Source organism: Podarcis bocagei (genome assembly GCF_964188305.1).
Source record: "Podarcis bocagei genome assembly, chromosome: 2".
Lineage (NCBI taxonomy): Eukaryota > Metazoa > Chordata > Lepidosauria > Squamata > Lacertidae > Podarcis > Podarcis bocagei.
This window is the reverse complement of record NC_138126.1, coordinates 18,730,305-18,753,330: the sequence shown is the minus strand read 5'-3', so window position 1 is coordinate 18,753,330 and position 23,026 is coordinate 18,730,305. Positions and strand designations below refer to the sequence as shown.

Here is a 23,026-nt window from a genome sequence, read left to right as displayed (position 1 = left end):
GCCAAGGAGTGTGGTGGAGTCTCCTACTTTGGAGGTCTTTAAGCAGAGGCTTGACAACCATATGTCAGGAGTGCTCTGATGGTGTTTCCTGCTTGGCAGGGGGTTGGACTCGATGGCCCTTGTGGTCTCTTCCAACTCTATGATTCTATGAAATCTGTTGGCTGAGGTTTGAGCTTAATTGAATCACTGGTCTTTCTTGAAATCGAGCTACAGGGGGAAAAGAAAAATTATCTTCAGCCACAATGGCCCCAGCTGCACTACACATTCAAAGCAGTTTGTTATGGTTGCTGAGTGTTGTATGTAGGGAGACCCTTATTACCTTAGCAGATCTACAGTTCCCAGAGGCATTGATGGCTAAAAACTGCCCTGGGAACTGTAGCTCTGTGAGGGGAACAGGGATTGTTTCATGATTCGGTCCAGTACAGTGGTACCTCAGGTTAAATACTTAATTCGTTCCGGGGGTCTGTACTTAACCTGAAACTGTTCTTAACCTGAAGCACCACTTTAGCTAATGGGGCCTCCTGCTGCTGCTGCGCCGCCAGGGGCACGATTTCTGTTCTTATCCTGAAGCAAAGTTCTTAACCTGAAGCACTATTTCTGGGTTTGCGGAGTCTGTAACCTGAAGCGTATGTAACCTGAGGTACCACTGTATATCTGAAGGAGCATCTCCACCCCCATCGTTCTGCCTGGACACTGAGGTCCAGTGCCGAGGGCCTTCTGGCGGTTCCCTCACTGTGAGGAGCCAAGTTACAGGGAACCAGGCAGAGGGCCTTCTCGGTAGTGGCGCCCTCCCACCAGATGTCAAAGAGAACAACAACTACCAGACTTTTAGAAGACATCTGAAGGCAGCCCTGTTTAGGGAAGCTTTTAATATTTGATGCATTACTGTATTTTAATATTTTGTTGGAAGCCGCCCAGAGTGGCTGGGGAAGCCCAGCCAGATGGGCGGGGTATAAATAGTAAATAATTATTATATATTATTATGATTCTCGGCACCCTTAACAAACAGCAGTTCCTAGGATTCCTTGGGGGAAGACATGACTTTTTACAGTGGTATGATACAGGTTTAAATGTGGAGTGCAGCCAGTCTCATTGGCTGTGTCCCTTCTGTGTTAATAAACACGGCAACAAGAATGCTTGGACAGGGGTACAGTCGTACCTCGGGTTAAGTACTTAATTCGTTCCAGAGGTCCGTTCTTAACCTGAAACTGTTCTTAACCTGAGGTACCACTTTAGCTAATGGGGCCTCCTACTGCCGCTGCGCCACTGGAGCACGATTTCTGTTCTCATCCTGAAGCAAAGTACTTAACCCGAGGTACTATTTCTGGGTTAACGGAGTCTGTAACCTGAAGCGTCTGTAACCTGAAGCGTATGTAACCCGAGGTACCACTGTATTGTGTATTGTGTGAGATGTTATCTGTCCTGTTTTGAATCACACAAGCAGGCAGAATGCTTTGATTTTACTGAATTCTAAGTTCTGCACCTATTACCAAATTCCTTCTTGTGTGGAATCTCAGAACGCATGCTCGCCTCATTCGTTCATACGCCATGTTGCCGAAATGATGTTTGATCTCTCCGTCTCAACAGGTGGTGTGCAAGAAGTACCGCAACTTTACCATCCCTGAGGCATTCCAAGGCATCCACCGCTATCTCAAGAATGCTTACGCCCGTGAGGAGTTTGCCAGCACCTGCCCAGACGACGAAGAGATTGAGCTAGCTTATGAGCTGGTTGCCAAAGCTTTGAAATAACAAACTTCTGAGAGTTGGAAAAAGGGACGTAGGGTTTCCGTGGCAGGGATATTGGGGTCTGGGGTTGGGCCCATTGAAGGGTATTTTTATGTATGTACTTACGTTTGGCGGAGGGGAAGGGGGGAGGAAGGAGGGAGAATGACTTATTTTCTGGGAGGGGGGGACATGATTTGAATTTCAGTAAGAACAAGAATAAAATAAAAGTACACATTTGTAAAAATATTAAGCCCGAGTGCTTTCCCTGCCTCCTCACTCCTGAAAATAGTGGGGAACCAATGAATGGGTACTGAAATATTTGGCTGATTCTGTAGCATTGAGGAATCTTAATTGGGTAGTTATGCAAAATGGAGAGATTTGAGGGCGATACCATAGGAATCTTATTAAATATTTGAGGAGCGGCGGTGAAATGTTCTGATTGGCTAACTAAGGAGACTGACTGGGTTAGAATGCTGGGGTCCTTCCATGAGTTTTGAGGGACCCCACCGATTGGTCCTGCTGCTGGTGGCTGAAAGAACTCTGGTTGGCTGCTTCTGGTCAGGTGACTAGAAACATCAGCGGTATCTCAGATTTTATCAGTGTAACACCAGCCACTAACTGCCACATGAGTATTAGTGTTAGATGCCCAACTGGGCTGCACTATACACTTAAAGCAGGATTGTACCAGTTTAAACAGTCCCAAAGAATCCTGGGAGCTGTTGCTTTTTAGGGGTGGTGAGAGTTGTTAGGAGACACCCCCCACAGGGGACATGGGGAGAATGGTCCTTGGGAGGGTGGGTGGGTGGGTGCATGCAATGATGAAACTTTTGTCAATCTCTTGCGCCAATCCTTCCTTGGCTGTTCGTAGCCACGTGCTGTGCGGCATTGGGAATAATGCCCCCTAGCTAAAGGTGAAGGGACCCCTGACCATTAGGTCCAGTCGTGACCGACTCTGGGGTTACGGCGCTCATCTCACTTTATTGGCCGAGGGAGCCGGCGTACAGCTTCCGGGTCATGTGGCCAGCATGACTAAGCCACTTCTGACGAACCAGAGCAGTGCACAGAAACGCCGTTTACCTTCCCGCCGGAGCAGTACCTATTTATCTACTTGCACTGGTGTGCTTTCGAACTGCTAGGTTGGCAGGAGCAGGGACTGAGCAACGGGAGCTCACCCCGTCGCAGGGATTCAAACCGCCAACCTTCTGATCAGCAAGTCCTAGGCTCTGTGGTTTAACCCACAGCGCCACCCACGTCCCTGCGCCCTAGCTAGATGATGCCTAAAATAACATTAAAACAGCAAACCCCACTTTTTAGTCAGGGCATTCTATAACTAAATAATCCTTAACAAAGTGCCCTCGAAAACTTCCAATGGTTTTTTTTTTTAAAGGTTTAGCTCGCTTTCTGAAGGATTCCTTCCCCTTGCTAATTGGTGGGGGTAGGAAACCAGGTCACTGTCTCCCAAATCTTGTAGGAAATTCCACAGTTCAAGGTGGTTGTTGCTGTTACCTACCCGTGGTACGCGGTGCATCCAAAGTACCACCTTTTCCCAGCCTTCTGCCCCCCAGATGTAGCTAGACGTACTCATTTCATTTCATTTATTTTATTTTCATTCATTTTATTTATTCCATAAAGCTTATATATACCACTTGATTGTAAGGGGACGACGACATCAAAGCGGTTTAGATTTGGATGCTTTAGTTGAGATTCCTCCCTCGTAGGGGGTTGGACTCTACAATTCTATCATTCAGCTCCCATGGGAATTAATCCAAATCATGTGGTAAGGAAGGCTTCAGCAAACAAACAGGGCTCTGCCCCAAGCAGCTTACACTCTGAATTTTGAAAGCATAGAAAAGGCAAAGAATGAGGAGAGGCTTGTGTCCCTCTGTTTCTACCATCCTACCAAATTTCCCCCCTCTTCTTTCTAATGTAAAGCCAACTGTGGTATCTTATACGTCTTTGAAACAGTTGTGTGTACATTATGGGGAGGGGGGTGGTTTAAAATAAATTTCCGTGCGCAAATTGCGGTTAAGAAGATAACCCAAAGAAAGAGATGAAAAAAGCGACGTGAAACCAGGAACATTGTTACTTAGAGCATTTTGGTTATCGGGGGCCGAGAGAAAGCAGCAATATGAGGTGACTGGACCTGAGTCGTCTCATACCCTGGGGCATGACTGCTTTGGGGGCTGGCTCTCATTGGAGGTTGACCAGGATGATTGACAGGGGGATCAGTGCGGCTTGTCCCCAGAAAAGGCTCGGCCCCCTAGCAGCTGAGTTGCACAGGTCGGTGTCGCAGCAGGAAGAATAAAAGGTGAAGTTGGTTCCCAGCATGGATCGGGTGCCGTGGGCCCCACACATCGAAGAATCCCCACAGGTCTTCTCATAGATAACCAGTTCCAGGGCACCTAAGGAAAAGAGATCAGGGATGAGAGTAAACAGAAGATCAGGGGGAATCCCACATGCACCCATTTCTTCCTTTTCATAGACTTGGAAAGTGAACGTCTGAAATCAGGCGTTTCCCAACTGTGGCCTGTGAGCTTCGTTCAGTCGCTCTATGGGGAGTCTATAAAATTACGATTCGAAACCCTCCAGTACATTACAATTGCAGGAAAATGACCGTATTTTTCGCTCTATAGGGCGCACTTTTCCCTCCAAAAATTAAGGGGAAATGTGTGTGCGTCCTATGGAGCGAATGCAGGCTCCTTGGCTTCAGCGATAGCAATGCGAAGCCTCCGAAGCGCAGAGGGAGCGCTGCCTCCCCGCCCCTTGGCTTCGCGTTGCTTTCGCTGAAGCCTGGAGAGCGAGAGGGGTTGGTACACACCGACCCCTCTCACTCTCCAGTCTTCATGGATAGCCACCTGAAGCCTTGGGAGCGCAGCGGGACATTGCGCTGCACTCCAAAGGCTTCAGGTTCCTTTTGCTGGAGCCGGGAGAGCAAAATTCTCCTGGCTTCAGCAGAGAGGGAGAGCTGCGAAGCACCCCTTCAGCATAGCGGGAGGAGAAATGGAAGGGGCTCCGTTTCTCCTGCTGCTTCGCTGAAGGGGTGCTGAGCAGAGAGGGGGAGAATCTTTTTTTCTTCTTCTCCCCCTCTAAAACAAGGTGCGTCCTATGGTTGAGTGCGTCTTATAGATCGAAAAATACGGTACTCTGTGTTCCACCAGGAATCTCCACAATTTTCAAGCAGTCCATGGTCTGGGCCACGTTGCGTGAGGAAAGGAAGATGCCATCTCAGGAAGCTGAGTTATACCGAGTCAGATCCTTGGATCCATCTTGCTCAATATTGTCTACAGTGGCAGCGATTCTCCAGGGATTCACACAGGGAAATTCCCAACCCCAAACTGGAGATGCCAGGGATTTGAACCTGGAACATTCTGCATGATAACTTTGGGTGCTGTTTTCCCTTTTCTGGAGCAGCAAGAGTATACCAACTGCAAACAGGAATTGTTATTAACAGTAAAAAAAGGTAAAGGACCCCTGGACGGTTAAGTCCAGTCAAAGGCAACTATGGGGTTGAAGAACTCATCTTGCTTTCAGGCCGAGGGAGCCGGCATTTGTCCACAGACAGCTTTCTGGGTCACGTGGCCTGCAGGACTAAATCACTTCTGGTGCGACGGGACACCATGACAGAAGCCAGAGTGCACGGAAACACTGTTTACCTATTAACAGTACTGCATTTATAACCCACCTTTCCTGCAGGGAGTAAAAAGTGGTGTGCAGAGTTCTTCCCCTTTCCCATTTCATCCTCTCAATAACCCTGTGAGGTAGCGGAGGCTGAGAGAGAGCGACTGGCCCCCATTTCCCCAGCCAGCTTCATTGGCTGAATGGGCATTTGAACCCTTGACTCCCAGGCCCTGGCCCAGCAATCTTGCCGCTACACTGATGGGAGATACACCCAAACAGGAAACGTTGGGTCATGTTTGATAGACTTGGTTCTATGTTTTCTGACGTTGGAAAACTGAAAACCCTCCTTTGCTCGTTACTACGCTTTGACTAAAAGAAAGGGCTGGATCTGCTTCCAGCGTAAACAACAGAGAAGCTGGCTTTGGAACCTAAGAGGAGTGGGATCTGTAATAAAATGTGGCAGCGTAGCCTCACCCTGAAACCTCAGCTCAGGGTGCCAGCCGGCCACACTCTCCACTGCAATATTTTAAGCGAACAGGGGAGAGGATGGAGAACAGCATTCATTCTGCTCTTTTCCTCTTCCCAACTGACAGAAGTCCATTAGAGTTGTACCTTGGAAGTCGAACGGAATCCGTTCCAGAAGTCCGTCCGACTTCCAAAACATTCGAAAACCAAAGCACGGCTTCTGATTGGCTGCAGGAAGCTCCTGCAACCAATCGGAAGCCCCGTCGGACGTTCGGGTTCCAAAGAACGTTTGCAAACCGGAACACTCACTTCCGGGTTTGCGTCATTCAGGAGCCAAAACGTCCGAGTACCAAGGCAGTCGGGATCCAAGGTACCATTATACTCCTGAGCATAATGGACAAGCCCAGTGGACAAACCACTTCCTTCAAAGGTGGTACATAAATCTAAGAAATAATAAAACAAAATAAAATCCAGCTTCCCCCAGTGTGTGGGTGCTTTCCCCTTTGTTTCTTACTGGGCCTGTTTTTGTCTCCCATTTCTATTAGCACTAAATATTTTGAGTTTGCTTCTAGAGAGAGGGGTAGCTGTTCCCTGTCCATCTCTGAAAACATTCCCTCCTCTCTTCCTCCCGCGTTCCCAGGCTTTCTTCCTCTGGCCTTGACAAAAGCAGGATCAATACGTCAAAACTATTGGACAAAGCGATCGCTAGAAATCTGGCAGCAGAACCTCTGTGCCCTCTGATGACGGACGTGAGGCATCTCTGAGACGGGCCGCACGGTGTGGGGAACTTCAGGCAGTCCAGCGGGGAGATGGTAGGGAACAGGCAGGTGTAGCATCGCAAGGCGGATCCTGAAGGCAAAGAACAAAGGTGGCCTTAAGGCACAAAGTGCTGAAAATCATAGCTCTTAGTTGGCACAGTGGTGCGGACCAGGGATGGGCAACTTCTTGCCTCCTGCAGCTGTTGGACTACAACTCCTGTTACTCCTGCCCATTGCCCAAGCTGCCTGGGGCTGATGGGAATTGGAGTCCAACAGTATCCGGAGGCCAAATATTCCAGGCATAGAAAAAATGGTAGCCAATAATACTAAAAAACTTATTTCATTTATGAACTGCCTCTTATGAAGTACAGTGGTAACTTGTGTTACAGGTGCTTCAGGTTACAGACGCTTCAGGTTACAGACTCCGCTAACCCAGAAATAGTACCTCAGGTTAAGAACTTTACCTCAGGAAGAGAACAGAAATTGTGCGGCAGCAGCGGGAGGCCCCATTAGCTAAAGTGGTACCTCAGGTTAAGAACGGTTTCAGGTTAAGAACGGACCTCCGGAACAAATTAAGTTCTTAAGCCCAAGGTACCACTGTATCACAAAGCAATTTCACAACTCAATGAAACAGGGATAACTCCGTCGGTTGAGCATGAAACTCTTAATGTCAGGGTCAAGTGAGTTCGAGCTTCCATGTATTTTGGACTACAGCTCCCATGCGTCTCAGTCAGGCAAAACTTGGCATAAGTTTATATGCTACAACTGCGGCCCATGTTTTGTCAGCCCCAAAATGGAAAATGAGTGAGGTCCCAACTAAAGAAGAATGGCAACTTAAGCTGACGGAATATGCGCAACTTGCAGACTTAACATAAAGAATTAGAGAACAAGAAGAACATACATTTAGAGGAGACTGGAAAATGTTTATTTAATATACAGGGGGAAATTGTGTACACCTGAAAATGTTGGCAGCATTAAGATAAAACCAATAAGGTAAATAAGTTTTGATGGATGCAATGATGGAATACTGAATGGTTTCGTTTTTGTAACATATGCAGAGATTTATGATATGCAAAATGAACCATGGAAAGAGAGGAAGGGAAGTCATCGATATTTTAAGGATGTTTAAGTGAGAATTCTAAATTGTAAAACAGAAAATTTAATAGATATATCTATAAGAACCCACTTTTTCAGGGGTGCCAACTTGAATAAAATATTGGGTTTGGATATTGACCCACGTGGCACAGTTTATGACGATTCAATTGAATGCATGCAACTCGGGCATAGTTTGACTATGCATGACAGCAGTAATCGGGTTACCACAACACAGCTGCTGTTAGTCCTCCTTACTTCCACAAGGGGGAAACATATTCCTCCAAATCCCATTAATCTCAGGATATGATTATTTCCCCGTGGGCAAGCAGGCCTCCTCCAGCTCTGCCAGATGCTTCTCGCTGTAAAGGAACTCCCTTATTATGCTGAACAGCTGTTGCTTTATTCCAGAACATCTTACTTCGATAACTCAATGAAAAGAGCCTTGTTGCAGAAGGATCACAGCCTAGCAGCCTTCAACTTTGGAGTGTCCTGGGTAGGGACCCCAAATCCTTTCTTCCTTCTCCCAAAGTCCTTCCCCCTCTTAACTGCAGCACTGGGAGAAAGTGCATCAGCTGAAATCCTATACCACCAGCTCACATTTTATAGGCAAACAAGAGAACGGGTATAGGTAAAGGTAAAGGTAAAGGTAAGGGGACCCCTGACCATTAGGTCCTGTAGTGGCCGACTCTGGGGTTGCGGCACTCATCTCGCTTTATTGGCCAAGGGAGCCGGCGTACAGCTTCCGGGTCATGTGGCCAGCATGACTAAGCCGCTTCTGGCGAACCAGAGCAGTGCACGGAAATGCCATTTACCTTCCTGCCAGAGTGGTACCTATTTATCTACTTGCATTTTGAGGTGCTTTCGAACTGCTAGGTTGGCAGGAGCAGGGACCGAACAACGGGAGCTCACCCCTTTGCGGGGATTCGAACCACCGACCTTCTGATCGGCGAGTCCTAGGCTCTGTGGTTTAACCCACAGCGCCACCCGTGTCCCTTATACAAGTATAGGAGACACCCTTAAATTCTCAGGCCAACAATCCCGGGCCAAGGCCCCCTTGGCCCTGCAGTGCATTGCTGAGGGAGCTGCCCAATTATTTTGTGGCATCTTGAGGACGAACGCATTTATTGTGGCGTGCATTGGGGTCCACTTCATCAGCTGTGTGGAATGTTATACCTAAATTGACAGGTATGTATTGCATACACATGAGTGCAAAGAGAGAGAGAGAGAGAATGGGTAGGAGTGAGGCTGGAAGAAAATGGAAATGCAGGAAAGCAGACTGTGAGAATTGCATTTAAAACGCAAACGCAATTGCAGCGATCATCATTCACAAAGCAGTGGCGATGGAAACAGACATCCTGTATTGGATAAACACCCAATTATTTTCATTCAGAACTTCTTGATGAATTGCAATTCATCTGTTTCACACTGTAGTCTCCCTTTGAGGACAGAACTTGGGACCTACCATACTCTCCAACAATTCCCTGGTGAAAATAGGGACATCCTATTCCATTACAGTGGTACCTCGGGTTAAGTACTTAATTCGTTCCGGAGGTCCGTTCTTAACCTGAAACTGTTCTTAACCTGAAGCACCACTTTAGCTAATGGGGTCTCCTGCTGCTGCCGCGCCATGGGAGCACAATTTCTGTTCTCATCCTGAAGCAAAGTTCTTAACCTGAGGTACTATTTCTGGGTTAGCGGAGTGTGTAACCTGAAGTGTATGTAACCTGAAGCGCATGTAACCCGAGGTACCATTGTACTTATTTCCTTGGCTCAGCGGGTCACATAACTCCATATCCTCCAACATTTCTCTGATGAATCAGGCCGTCCTAAGGAAAAGCGGGACATTCCAGGATAAAATCAGAAACCAGGGCGGCTTCTGTAAATCCAGGGCTGTCCCTAGAAAATCGGGACATTTGGAGGGTTTGGCCTTCTGCATGAAAGGCAGAATTTCATTCTCTGAGCTATGGCTCTGCCCCTTTCCTTCTGTTATGGCCTCCCTTGTGCCAACTTGATTGTAAGCTCCTTGGGGCAGGGATCTGCCCGCTTTCTTAGAGCGTAATGTTGACGGCATCGTGTACAAACAGTTGTTATTTTTGCACTGTTTTTGCCTTATGGCTGAGGAGGTCCACAGTTCCAAGCACAGCCCTCCGTGATCCCAAATGCCAATCAGGCATTCTTCATCCCCACATATATATCTCTGCTAGGCTTCCCGCTTTTCCACTCTGTTCCAGCTTTTAAACTTATCCCATTCCTTTAGCTTCATGCCTGGGAAAACTTTACTGACTACAGTGGTACCTCAGGTTAAGTACTTAATTCGTTCCGGAGGTCCGTACTTAACCTGAAACTGTTCTTAACCTGAAGCACCACTTTAGCTAATGGGGCCTCCTGCTGCCGCCACAGCACCGGAGCACGATTTCTGTTCTCATCAAGAAGCAAAGTTCTTAACCTGAAGCACTATTTCTGGGTTAGTGGAATGTGTAACCTGAAGCGTATGTAACCTGAGGTACCACTGTACATTTCTGCCTGTCAGGCTCCTGTTAACGCCACAGGAGCTGAACCAGTATAAAATAAAACAAAACTTTTTTTGTTAAAGTGAACAGTTTATCAAGACTTTCCATATATATAGTTTTAAAAAAACCAGGCAAAGAATCAATAAAAACTTGTGCACGTACACTTATACACTGGGTTACAGCAAACCTAAGAGCGAAACCAGTAGACAACAAAAATTATATACAACCCACAACACATGAACATTCAGTGAAGCAATCAGGGAACCATCACAAAAGTTATCAGCTAGCCAAGCGTAAAGAGAATAATTCTTTTTCAGCTCAGTCAGCCTGAAACATCAATCCATCCGTATGTTGTCAGGAATGCATTCCCAAGTATTTTCTTTATATTTGCATTCAGCTATCCTAAAACCCCAGGGTGTACCGGGTCTTCTGCTCCAAATTAGTTGCTCACAGTACAATCCCACGCTTGTTTGGGGGAATCAGGGAAGGGCAAACCTCTCCTTTTCAGTTTATTTCTCATCCTTCCAGGCTTTAAGTTCCCCAGGTCTCAATGTCGCTTTGTGATTTCCATGAAAATCCTTCAGCATCTCGGAACAAAATTATCCTAATGTACGTGTATGATTTTTTTTTGCCCAATGTACACATTTTCACAAGTCCCTTTCCCTTTCTTTGCATGCTATTTTCACAAATATATGCATTTAAAAGCAAATCCCCCCACCCCATCCCCCCGGATAATGTGCATTTTTGAACATATTACTGTGCTGGAAAAGTGCATTGCAAAATTCAGAAAGGCCCAAATTTTGAAGGGTGGCTTTGATTTGGTTTACAAATTGTTTTGGGAAGTGTGGATTAAGGTGGAGCCACCTTTAAATGTGAACGGAGTCCCCTACTGCTACTCAGAAGTAAGAGGCTATAGGATTGGGTGAGGCCTGCCAGTTAACTTCCACTTACCTGATGGAAGGAGAAGGAGGGTTGCGCAGCTGACCAAAAACACGGCCTTCATCTTTGGCCTTATCCTGTCCCTCTGGCTCTTGCACTGCCTGACTGGGCTAGGCACAGGGTCCCTTTTAAAGTTTTCCACCCCACTAATGAGCAGCCTTCTTCATGTGATTAACATTAATTTAACATCCGGGCTTAGAAGAGGCTGGGAAGGCAGAAATTGAGGAGGCTTCCTTGGAAACTCCCATTTCCTCAGAGTTTCCTTCGTAATGGCGAACGCTCTGCTTGAAAAACAGCCTGCTCCCTTTTTAGGTTAGCTTGTTTCTGTTAAAATTTTAAAAGTGAAATCCTATGCGTGTTCACCGGCAAATAAATAGGAAGAAGTAAATAACTCAGAAGTAACAAGTAAGTGTTCAGCCATCCTCTTGAAGCCATCCAGAGTGTTTCTATCAAGAAGGCCCTTGAATAATAGAATCATAGAATTTTAAGAGCTGGAAGGGAACCAAGGGTCATCTAGTCCAACCCCCTGAAATGCAGGAATCCTGAGCAGCACACAGAAATGCCGTTTACCTTCCCGCCGGAGTGGTACCTATTTATCTACTTGCACTTTGACATGCTCTCGAACTGCTAGGTTGGCAGGAGCAGAGACCGAGCAACAGGAGCTCACCCCGTCGCGGGGATTCGAACCGCCGACCTTCTGATCGGCAAGCCCTAGGCTCTGTGGTTTAACCCACAGCGCCACCCGCGTCCAGTCTTTTAAATACTCTGGTCTAAAACAGTATACACAGGGATTTACGTAGTGTAACCACTGCACAAGTAAATTATGATGGATGCTGAATAAACAGGCTGCTGGGAGGAGCCCACATCTCAGAAGACCCTGGAGCATTTTGAAGGCGGTTCCTTGGCAGGAAAAAGAAGCGCTCCCTGAGGCGTCGAAGGCTGAAACTAACTAGATGTGGGTGTGGCTCTGCCTGGTTCTGATGGGGTCCAGGTAAGCTGTCTGACATCAGAGGAAACCGCAGAGTGTGTAAGTTTCAGAAATCGAACTCGGGGCCGAAAGACGATGGTTAAGAATAGCCCCTTTAATCCCATTACCCCTTGAAGCTGGATAGAGAAGGCGCTGCGGCAGGTTGGAAATGAGGGCCTTCAGCTACACGGCGCTCGTGTGCCAGATTCAATGACTGCTTGCGCTCCTGATCCAAATCTCCAGGGATTTGGGATTAACAGGCCTAATTGACTTGGCTCCGAGCCTCCGGGGCGAGGCAGGCAAGACGTCAGCGAAAGCGAGCGTCAACAACAGCAGCCTCCGGCTCAGCCAAATCATGCTGGGGCCGCAGGCACCCCATAGCGGGAGAATTGTGGCCCCCGGAACAAATGCAGAAGAGCGAGGCAGTTAATTCTCCGTCCCCCTTCCACCCCTACCCCTAGATGAACCCAGGGCATTTGACCAAGTGCTCGAAATTTCTGGATTCCGAACGGATTAAGCTAAAAGGCAAAGGGTCTCCAAATCCTCAGCAACTCTTTAAAGCAGGGGTGCAAATTTTTAATCGGTCTGATGGCCCCCTTCCGGAACCTTCCACAGGTCACATGCGAGTAGTGGGCGGGGCCAGAGTTAACAAGTGGGCGGAGCAACAGGTGTAGGCAGTGGCGTAGCGTGGGGGTGCAGGGGGGGCCAGCCGCACCGGGCGCAACATCTGGGCGGGGCGCACTCCACGGGTTAGGGGGCGCAAAATCCACGGGTTAGGGGGCGCAAATTACTTGTCTTGCCCCGGGTGCTGACAACCCACGCTACGCCACTGGGTGCAGGCTGCATTTCCACCGCTCACCTTCAGAGATTTCTTTCTATGCACGACGCACGCCTTGCTTCTTTCCCTCTAGGCGAGCGAGAAGCATTGGTCCCCATCTGTACTATACAGTGGCCTGAATTCACCAATAGGGGATTGAATCCTGCCTGCGAAACAAGGACCTGAGGAGCTGCTCCTCTCTGCTGCTGAGGTCCTTTTCCTACTGGAAAAGCCGGCTATCGGACACAAGACCTTTTTGCAGTCCTTCTCCAAAGGAACCGCTACTTTGGGTTGCTTTTCAAAATCTCATTGCAACCCCAGCAATGTTACCAATGCAGATCACGTAGCCCCCCCCCCCCCATGAAGGATTTATGCCTCTCTCTCTCTCAGGATTTATGCCTTTGGCAGGCCTAGTGACTTGAAAGAGGCCCATTTCCCTGTTTATAACAACAGGCACTCAGTGTATGGAATCAGCCAGCCAGCTGAGAAGACACGTGGCCCTGCGGAAACATCACATGGTGGTCTAACATGAGGTTGGGGGGCTGCGGAAGTGCTAATTCCCCCCCCGCCCCCCGCCGAAGCCCTCCTGAAATGGCGTCTTTGATAACGGATGCTATCTGGACAAACCTTTTGCTTCCTATTCAGCCCACAGCCTTCCTTCACAGACTCCGCGCTGTCACCTAGTTCAGCTATACATTTCAAGACAGCCAGGTCCAGAACAGCCCACCAAAGAATGAAGTGGGGCACGATTGGAGGACAGACGCCTTCAGATACTTCTGTACCTCGGGTTACAGACGCTTCAGGTAACAGACGCTTCAGGTTACAGACTCCGCTAACCCAGAAATAGTACTTCGGGTTAAGAACTTTGCTTCAGGATGAGAACAGAAATTGCGCGGCGGCAGCGGGAGGCCCCATTAGCTAAAGTGGTACTTCAGGTTAAGAACAGTTTCAGGTTAAGAATGGACCTCCGGAATAAATTAAGCACTTAACCTGAGGTACGACTGTATCTGAAAAACCGCCTGCTCCTACGCAGATCTAGACGCACCCTCGAGCATCTATGGAAGCCCTCCTCAAATGGTCTTTGCCCTCTGGCATGAGGCAGAACAATGGAAGCGGCAAAAGTTTTGGACCTTTTTCAGTCCACGGCTCCCCTGAGCGACGGCATCCTTTCTGCGGCTCCTCTGTGGGGCTCAGGAGCCCAGTCTTCTCACCCCTTGCCTGAAGAGCTGGCAGCCTCTCATCCTTTTTGGAACACTCTCCCTCCCTCCTGAGGGCCAGTGTGGTGTAGTGGTTAAGAGCAATAGACTCATAATCTGGGGAACCGGGTTCGCTTCCCCGCTCCTCCACATGCAGCTGCTGGGTGACCTTGGGCTGGTCACACTTCTTTGAAGTCTCTCAGCCCCACTCACCCCACAGAGTGTTTGTTGTGGGGGAGGAAGGGAAAGGAGAATGTGAGCCGCTTTGAGACTCCTTCGGGTAGTGATACAGCGGGATATCAAATCCAAACTCTTCTTCTTCTCCACTCCCTTTTCCTTGGGAGTCCTCTGGGCAGCCAATGCTGCCACTCCTGGTCTCTGAGCCACACCCCCTGCCCCAAAGAGAGGTGCATCCTCAAACTGCCCCACAGGGGCCTGGCAAGATGTTGCCGCCAGCCTCAGAAGCCTAACAGAGACTCGCCAAAAGTAAACGTGAGGCCAGCACCTTACCTTGGGAGGCAGTAGGGCTGCTGCAACAAACAGCTGTGTGATCCTTTGGGGAGCAGAAATCCAAGAGAGCATTAGAGGAGGAAGGGAAGGAAAGAGGGACAGAGGCCAGGGTTGCTCATGGCAGCGCTGACCATCATTCAAGGCACCCTGGGGTGCCATGGCACGCTGGCTGAGAACCACTGAACTAGAGTATTCATCCGTCTGTCTCAGTATTTTCTTGTACAGTGGTACCTCAGGTTAAGCACTTAATTCGTTCCAGAGGTCCGTACTTAACCTGAAACTGTTCTTAACCTGAAGCACCACTTTAGCTAATGGGGCCTCCTGCTGCCGCCGCGCGATTTCTGTTCTCATCCTGAAGCAAAGTTCTTCACCTGAAGCACTATTTCTGGGTTAGCAGAGTTTGTAATCTGAAGCGTATGTAACCCGAGGTACCACTGTAGTGCTCCTTCAGGGGCTTCGAACCTACCTGGAAATGCCAGGAACTGCAACCTGGGACCTTCTGCATGTGCAAGACATGTGCTCTGCAGTCACTGAGCCACAGCCCTTTCAAAGGTGGGAGGCTACCAGGAGAGGAAGTCATATAATAATAATAATAATAATAATAATAATAATAATAATAATAATAATAATAATAATTTATTTGTACCCCCCCCCATCTGGCTGGGTTTCCCCAGCCACTCTGGGCGGCTTCCTACAAAGATTAAAAATACATTAAAATGTCACACATTAAAAACTTCAGATGTGTGTCGTTCTCATGGAGACTTGCTCAGTGTCGACTCTTGTGCTTTATTTGAGGCCACGTGAAAACCTTGCTGGTCTTCCCATATTGTTGGAATTGGTTCTACAACTAATCCACAACTACAACTAATCCAGAATGCGGCAACTAGACTGGTTACTGGGAGCGGCTGCCAAGATCACTTAACACCGGTCTCGAAAGACCTGCATTGGCTCCCAGTACGTTTCCAAGCACAATTCAAAGTGTTGGTGCTGACCTTTAAAGCCCTAAATGGCCTTGGCCCAGTATACCTGAAGGAGCATCTCCATGCCCATCGTTCAGCCCAGACACTGAGGTCCAGCTCCGAGGGCCTTCTGGCGGTTCCCTCACTGCGAGAAGCAAAGTTACAGGGAACCAGGCAAAGGGCCTTCTCGGTAGTGGCCCCCACCCTGTGGAACGCCCTCCTACCAGATGTCAAAGAAATAAACAACTTTCTGACTTTTAGTAGACATCTCAAGGCAGCCCAGTTTAGGGGAAGAAATAAATTATTATTATTATTATTATTATTATTATTATTATTATTATTATTACTGAGCATTTCTGTTTTCACTTGTGGAATTGGGTACTATGGCACCCTGTGTAAGTCCAAAATCCACACACACACCCCAGCCTTTGTGCTGCCTTCCCAAAGGTGGCTAAAGAGGCGCCTAGCTTAGGGAAGGAGACGTGAGGGCTTTGGCAGGGTCCTCAAATCCTCCTACTTCCTTTCCAAAGCCTAGTGCCTCGCTCACCAGGGTTTGAAAAGGCTCTTCCTTGGCTCAGTGCCCAGTGCATGCACAAAGCTTGCACAGCCCTTAATTCGTCCCTGCTGCATAGCAGTTTCAAGGCTTCAATGCCTGATGAGGAGTTGTTGAAGGAACTGGGTATGTTTAGCCTGGAACAGAGGAGAGTTGGTAAGAGATATGATAGCCATCTCCAACTATCTAAAGGGTGTCACATGGAAGATGGAAGCAAGCTTGTTTTCTTTTTTCTTTTTTTAAAAAAAGTTTTTATTTATACTTTTCAAGTTTATACATTTTATTAGTTCTACAGTCAATTTAACATTTCAAAGTTGGACTTCCTATCCCCCTCTTTCTGCAGTTCCTTGAATTTATTTTTTTTAATATCTTCTGCATATCCAAATTCATTTGCTCATTTAGTTACCTACTTTAAATATATACCCTTATGAAACTGCAGGTCATTACAATAACCCTGCCAGTGTTTTTATCTGTTTGCAATTTATCTGTAAATATTCAATAAGCCATTTCCATTCTTCTATAAAAAGTTTGTTATCTTGTTTTCTCCTGCTCTGGAGGGTAGGATTCGAACCCATGGCTTCAAGTTACAGGAAAGGAGATTCCAACTAAACCTCAGGAAGAACTTTCCGGCAGGAAGAGCTGTGGACTCTCCTTCCTTGGAGGTTTTTAAGCAGAGGTTGGGTGGCCACCTGTCAGACATGATCTAGTTGAGATTCCTGCCTTGCAGGGGGTTGGACTAGATGACCCTCAAGGTCCCTTTCAACTCTACAATTCTGTGAGTTCATGATTCTATGGCTCAAAGCCTCTTCAACCTATAGGGGTTGCTGGACTGCCAGCAGCCACCTGCCCCAGTGTGCTGGGCCCGGGGGTAACCCATGAAAAGCGGTCCAGGACCGGACCAGAATCCGGAGGTTCCACTAGGAGTCAGTCCGACAGGGCCAAGGCAGGACACGAGGCAGGATACCAAGCAAGGACAGGTACAGGATCTCTGGCATACAGCAATGTTGCTCCCGCAACCTGGGGCGGGGTCCGACAGCCTTTTATCTTTGTCGGGGTAACGGCTGGTCCTGATCCCCCGGAGACTCACCTCCCTGTTTCGCCCGAAGGCGAGCACTCCTCCTGCGAGTACTCAGGTCTCTCCTTCTCTCAGACCTGAGTCTCTGCAGCTCGGGAGACGTCGGTGGGTTACTAGACCCAGGGGCCGCCTCAGCCTCCCCTGACCAAGCCGGTAGTGGAACAGCTGTAAGTGATGGCTCAGCTGAAGGCAACGAGGTCATCCCCACATCTGGAGCCAGGGCAGGATCAGGCCCCTGACTTGGCCCAGCTGGTGTTTGTTGCAGGGGCACCTGTGCAGACTGGGACTCTTCAGGATCAGGCCCCAGACTTGGTTCAGATGATGCCTTCGGCAAAGGATCTGATGCAGACTGAGACTCCTCTGGTTCTGAGTCCGAGCCGGAGTCCCAGGCCATCACACCCAGCCAGCACATCTGATGGCTCAGGGGTCATCATCCAACAACATCTGGAGGGCCACAGGTTCCCTGCTGCAAATGTTTTAATCCTGCTGCTGTTGGTATGTTGCTGCTGCTTTCTTTAAATAATTGTTATGTACTGAAGTTCTCACCCTGGGCCAGCAGGGGGATACTGTAGATAGTTATGCAAATGAAGGATCGAAAGTGACGTTCAGTGATTGGATAGTTTTAGAAAGTTGCAACAGTTACATTGTTCTGGAGCTCTATATAAGCAGGCTGACTGAGCTCCTCAGTTCAGTTCTGTTCTGGCCTTTGAATAAACAAGAGCGGCTTGAAGAATCACTGTGTCGTCTGATATGTTCGCCCACAACTTAACAACAACAACAACAACAATAATAATAATATTTTATTTATATCCCGCCCTCCCCAGCCAAAGCCAGGCTCAGAGCGGCTAACAACAGTAAAAGCAGCACAGTTTACATAAAATCACAGTCAATTAATTGAATTACATTCTGAAATCAATTCAGAATCAAATTGATGGCAATCGTTGGGCTAGAGTTCTGTGAGGATTACTGAAGGAGGGGGTCAGACTGTGCCCTGGCCAAAGGCCTGGTGGAACAGCTCTGTCTTGCAGGCCCTGCGGAAAGATGTCAAGTCCCGCAGGGCCCTAGTCTCTTGTGACAGAGCGTTCCACCAGATCAGGGCCATGGCCGAAAAAGCCCTGGCTCTAGTCAAGGCCAGCCTAACCTCCCTGCGGCCCGGGCCCTCCAAGATGTTTTTATTTGAAGACCGTAAGGTCCTCCATGGGACATACCAGGAAAGGCGGTCCCGTAGGTACGAGGGTCCTAGGCCGTGAAGGGCTTTAAAGGTCAAAAGCAGCACCTTAAACCTGATCCTGTACTCCACCGGGAGCCAGTGCAGCTGGTATAGCACCGGGTGAATGTGATCCCACGGCGAGGACCTTGTAAGGAGCCTCGCCGCGGTATTCTGCCCCCGCTGGAGTTTCTGGGTCAGTCTCAAGGGCAGCCCCACGTAGAGTGAGTTACAATAAAAAAGAAGAAAAGAAACCCAACACATTTTGAATTTTTATTATTCCGGCTGTTTTGATCACAGTCATGAGAAGCTCAGAAAGCATTAATATGGAGAGGGGGGGTGGAGACACTAAACCCCAAGCAGATAAACAGAGGTGCAGCTAAAACGGACACCCTGGGCCAAAGGTTCTGAATAATTCAAGCGAGAGCATTGAGCCGAATGCTTCCCAAGAGAGAGCAAAGCGTCTGCAGGGCTCCCTGATGATCTGACCTGCAGGCGAGTGGCTGTCTGACCCCTGCTATGGAAAACAGCAAGAGCCAGTTGAGCAGGAGAAGATGATGACATCCCCCCCCCAGACTGTATGACTTAAGGCTGCAGCCATCAGCATATTTGAATCAGCTGTGCTCTCAGGGCAGGACTCTGGGGCAGAAGTCCCAGGCCCCACGCAGCAGAGATGGCTTACTCTACGTGTGTGTGTTTGCGTGTCAATTAAGGTTTCCCTTTTTTCAAACCAGCTCTTCCCATTTCTGAACCAATTTGCACTTTTTTAAAAAAAATTCTCATAAAAACCTACCAGCGTTTTAGTGTGAATTTCTCCCACTACACGCGGTTCTGCATGAAATTTGGCAAAGTGTACTTTCCCTAATCTACTGCTTTTTTAAAAAATGTTGTATGTGGTCACGGCCACAAAATGGAAGATGGCCGAATCGCCAAGGATGTGCTGGCTTCAGGCTCCAGGCCCCTGTGAAGCTAAGGTCTGATACCAAGGTGAAGGTCTATCAGGTTCGTGTCTTGAGCATGCTGCGTGCGGCTTTCTCCCGATTGAAGTGCAGAGTGTTTGAGGACCAGGACGTTCGCAGGGAAACCAAAATGCTTGTTTGCAAAGCTATTGTACTGCCAACCTTACTGTATGCTTGTGAAACATGGACCGCTTATAAATGCCATCTCCAACTCCTCGAAAGATTCCATCAATTATATCTCCAAAATTTTTTACACATCACTTGGGAATACAGGCAAACCAATGTCAGTGTACTAGAAGAAGCAAAGATCACCAGTGTCGAAGCAATGATTCTTCAACATCAACTTCGATGGACTGGTCATGTTGTGCGGATGCCTGATGATCGTCTTCCAAAGCAACTACAGTGGTGCCTCGCAAGACGAAAAGAATCCGTTCTGTGATTCTCTTCGTCTAGCGGTTTTTTCCGTCTTGCAAAGCAAGCCCATTGAAGGATTAGCGGATTAGCGCTATTAGCGGCTTTTAGAGGATTTTAGCGGCTTATCTGCTGATCGGATCAGCTGATAAGCAGCTTAGCGTTATTAGCGCTATTAGAGGCTTTTAGCGGCTTATCTGCTGATCGGATCAGCTGATAAGCGGCTTAGCGGCTTAGAAAAAGGGGGGAAGGGAAAAAAACACAGCAGGAACTCGCAAGACATTGTCGTCTTGTGAAGCAAGCCCATAGGAGATTCGTTTTGCGAAGCACCTCCAAAACGGAAAACTCTTTCGTCTAGCGAGTTTTCCGTCTTGCGAGGCATTCGTCTTGCGGGGCACCACTGTACTCTATTCCAAACTTAAAAATGGAAAGAGTAAGGCAAATTTTTAAAATATGTAGTATGAACACCGACAACTGGGAAACTCTGACCTGCGAGCACTCCATTTGGAGAACAGCCTTTACCAAAAGTGTCATGGGCTTTGAAGACACTCAAACTCAGGATGCAAGGAAGAAATGTGCTAAGAGGAAGGCATGCTTGGCAAATCCACACCGTGATCAACTCCCGCCCGGAAACCAATGTCCCCACTGTGGAAGGACGCGTGGATCCAGAATTGGCCTCCACAGTCACTTACGGACTCATTGTTAAAACCATGTTTATGGAAGACAATCTTACTTGGCTACGAGCGATCGCCAAAGAAGAAGAAGAAGAAGACAACTGCTAGGAGCGATGCCTCAATGCCTTCCAGATGTGCTGAGTCAGGAAAAGAATTTCAAACAAAGATGTCATTCCCAGCATGTTCACACTCCTGTCTCAGCAACCAATGTCTACACTGGCTTGGTCATGCCCACAGAATGGAAGACGGCAGGCTCCCCAAGGATGTGCTGTACGATGAGCTGGCATCAAGCACCAGGCCCATCGGCAGACCAACTCTGTGTTACAAAGACATCTGCAAACGGGGCATGAAGGCTGGCAACATCAGCCCCGCCGTCTGGGAATCCCTTCCAGGTAACTGCAGTGCCTGGAGACAGACAGTCAGGTTGTGCATCCACAGCAGTGACCAGAGGAGGAAGGACTGCTGGGAGGAGCACAGAAAGAAGATACGCCTTGGTGCATCTGCAGCAGCACAACTGGACGCCTTCATCTACCCCAGCTGCCACAAAACATGTCTCTCCCACATCAGTCCTTACAGCCACAGCAGGCGATGCAACTGTCCAAGAGCTTGACTTCACTCACAAAGGCACGCCCTTCCATAGTCTCCTGAGACAGATGGAAGTCAACATTCACTCCAGAATAATGATGGCCAGGGATGATTGTGTCTGTAGCCCAGCGAAATCTGGTCCCCTGTCCCTGATTTAGCATTTGAGCTCTTGCTGAGGAAAGCGATTTGGAAGCATCCTTTTCCCAGAGCAACTCCTGTTGGGACACTTGGTATCCTGCAGCTTTTACCTCATAAACACTAGTCCCAGAGATGGAAAGAAGGCAAAGTCCCTAACAGAGAGGAATGGCGAGCTAAGTTTGCCAAAATGGCAAAGCTGACTGGAAAACTCAAGAACCAAGAGGACAAAAACTTTATGAAAGAAGGAGAGAAATTCATACATTATCTCTAGGAGACCACTGTAAGCAGATGGAAACATTAGCAGGATTTTAATTCCACTTGTAAGGTAACAAATACTGTGGACAATATGGATTGATGTGGAAGAATATGCAGTTGTAAATGTTTTGAATGTTTAGAATAGGACCCCATGGACGGGATGGGGGAAAGTCACGAGATTCAGAGTAATCTTTACGTATGGATATGTAGTTGGACTGTTATAATTTCGTATTTGTAAAATCAAATAATTTTTGTTTAAAAAAAGTAATCAATACACTTGTGTGTCGTTCTGCAGTATGATTTAAGCAAATGCTTTTGTCGTAACTTTTCGTGGTTTTCTCTCCTAACTGATTTTAAAATCCCATTGCTTGTGTTTGATGTTACGAGAAACCTGCCCCTGAGGTCTACATACGGAGGGAGGGCTGTAAATTACGAAAATCAACAAATAAACACACACTTCAGTTCTGCTGATGTTATAAACTGTTCCTTGCAACACCCAAGGGGCTACAGCACAGGGCTGTCCTGCTTACTGAGTCAGGCATCATGCGTACTGGTACCATAAACAAGTTTATGACTGTGGCACAGCTCCCTAGCAGAGCACTAAATGCAGGCCTGCGGCAGGGTTTCTTGTCACAGGAAAGAGAGGAAGGGGAGGAGCCTGGAAGCAGTACTTAAGAAAAAGTCACTGAAATAATGCAGAGTCCAGAGACAAAACCTCGATAACACTTTACTGAGGAAACAGAAGCAAAACAGTGTAATTCAGTTTGTACAAACTTCAAACAAATATATAAAGCAATCAGAACTGTCAGAGATGCACAAGGGAAACTGTATTTTAATGCTCACGAACCCGGCAAAGTCTTTGCAGACTTTTTAATATTATGGATGTATGCTTTGTTATTAGTTTATTAATTGTTCTTGTTTAGTCGTTTAGTCGTGTCTGTCTCTTCGTGACTCCATGGACCAGAGAACGCCAGGCACTCCTGTCTTCCACTGCCTCCCGCAGTTTGGTCAAACTCATGCTGGTAGCTTCGAGAACACTGTCCAACCATCTCCTCCTCTGTCGTCCCCTTCTCCTTGTGCCCTCCATCTTTCCCAACATCAGGGTCTTTTCCAGGGAGTCTTCTCTTCTCATAAGCTGGCCAAAGTATTGGAGCCTCAGCTTCAGGATCTGTCCTTCCAGTGAGCACTCAGGGCTGATTTTCTTAAGAATGGATAGGTTTGATCTTCTTGCAGTCCATGGCACTCTCAAGAGTCTCCTCCAGCACCGTAATTCAAAAGCATTGCTTAATACAAGTTTGTCATGACTTTCAGCTAGAACAATAAATTTATGAACTGGAACAAAGGGAAAACTCTCTCAGGACTACACAGCCAATCAGGGCACATGCTGCCTCAGGTAAGATCATGCTACTTTGCCTGGTTGCTACATAACACGTCCACCCTGCCTGGCTAGTTCACTTTAATGACAATAGATTTAACCCTTAAGTTTCACACGGAATGATCTCTGCTGTTATACATCCACCAAAAGCAGGGGCAGGGAACTTTTTCTTTTCCTAATAGGAGTTATTGGCACAAAGGGGTGGGAAATCAATTGGGCCCACACACACCTAGAA

At 47.8% G+C, this 23,026-nt stretch overlaps 3 protein-coding genes across 7 annotated transcripts in view; 2 read left to right on the top strand and 1 right to left on the bottom strand.

Annotated features, from left to right (window-relative positions):
* The window catches only part of CLIC1 (chloride intracellular channel 1), a 35,611-nt gene extending 33,734 nt beyond the window's left edge, over positions 1-1,877 (top strand). For 3 of the 4 annotated variants that reach the window (XM_081183509.1, XM_081183510.1, XM_081183507.1), the window contains exon 6: positions 1,588-1,876. In XM_081183509.1, coding sequence (XP_081039635.1) covers positions 1,588-1,749 — 162 coding nt within the window. In that variant the 3' untranslated portion in view covers positions 1,750-1,876. Of the gene's footprint in view, positions 1-1,587 lie in introns of all 4 variants that reach the window. The other variant, XM_081183508.1, reaches the window with a different exon arrangement.
* The window catches only part of MPIG6B (megakaryocyte and platelet inhibitory receptor G6b), a 177,345-nt gene that overhangs the window by 70,330 nt on the left and 83,989 nt on the right, over positions 1-23,026 (top strand). The window lies entirely within an intron of this gene.
* On the bottom strand, positions 3,310-11,277 carry LOC308581196 (uncharacterized protein). Its single transcript, XM_081183723.1, has 3 exons — positions 11,123-11,277; positions 6,535-6,657; positions 3,310-4,127 (listed from the first exon to the last, which is right to left on the bottom strand). The coding sequence occupies exons 1-3, from the start codon at positions 11,172-11,174 to the stop codon at positions 3,916-3,918; spliced, it is 387 nt and encodes a 128-aa protein (XP_081039849.1). The 5' UTR covers positions 11,175-11,277; the 3' UTR covers positions 3,310-3,915.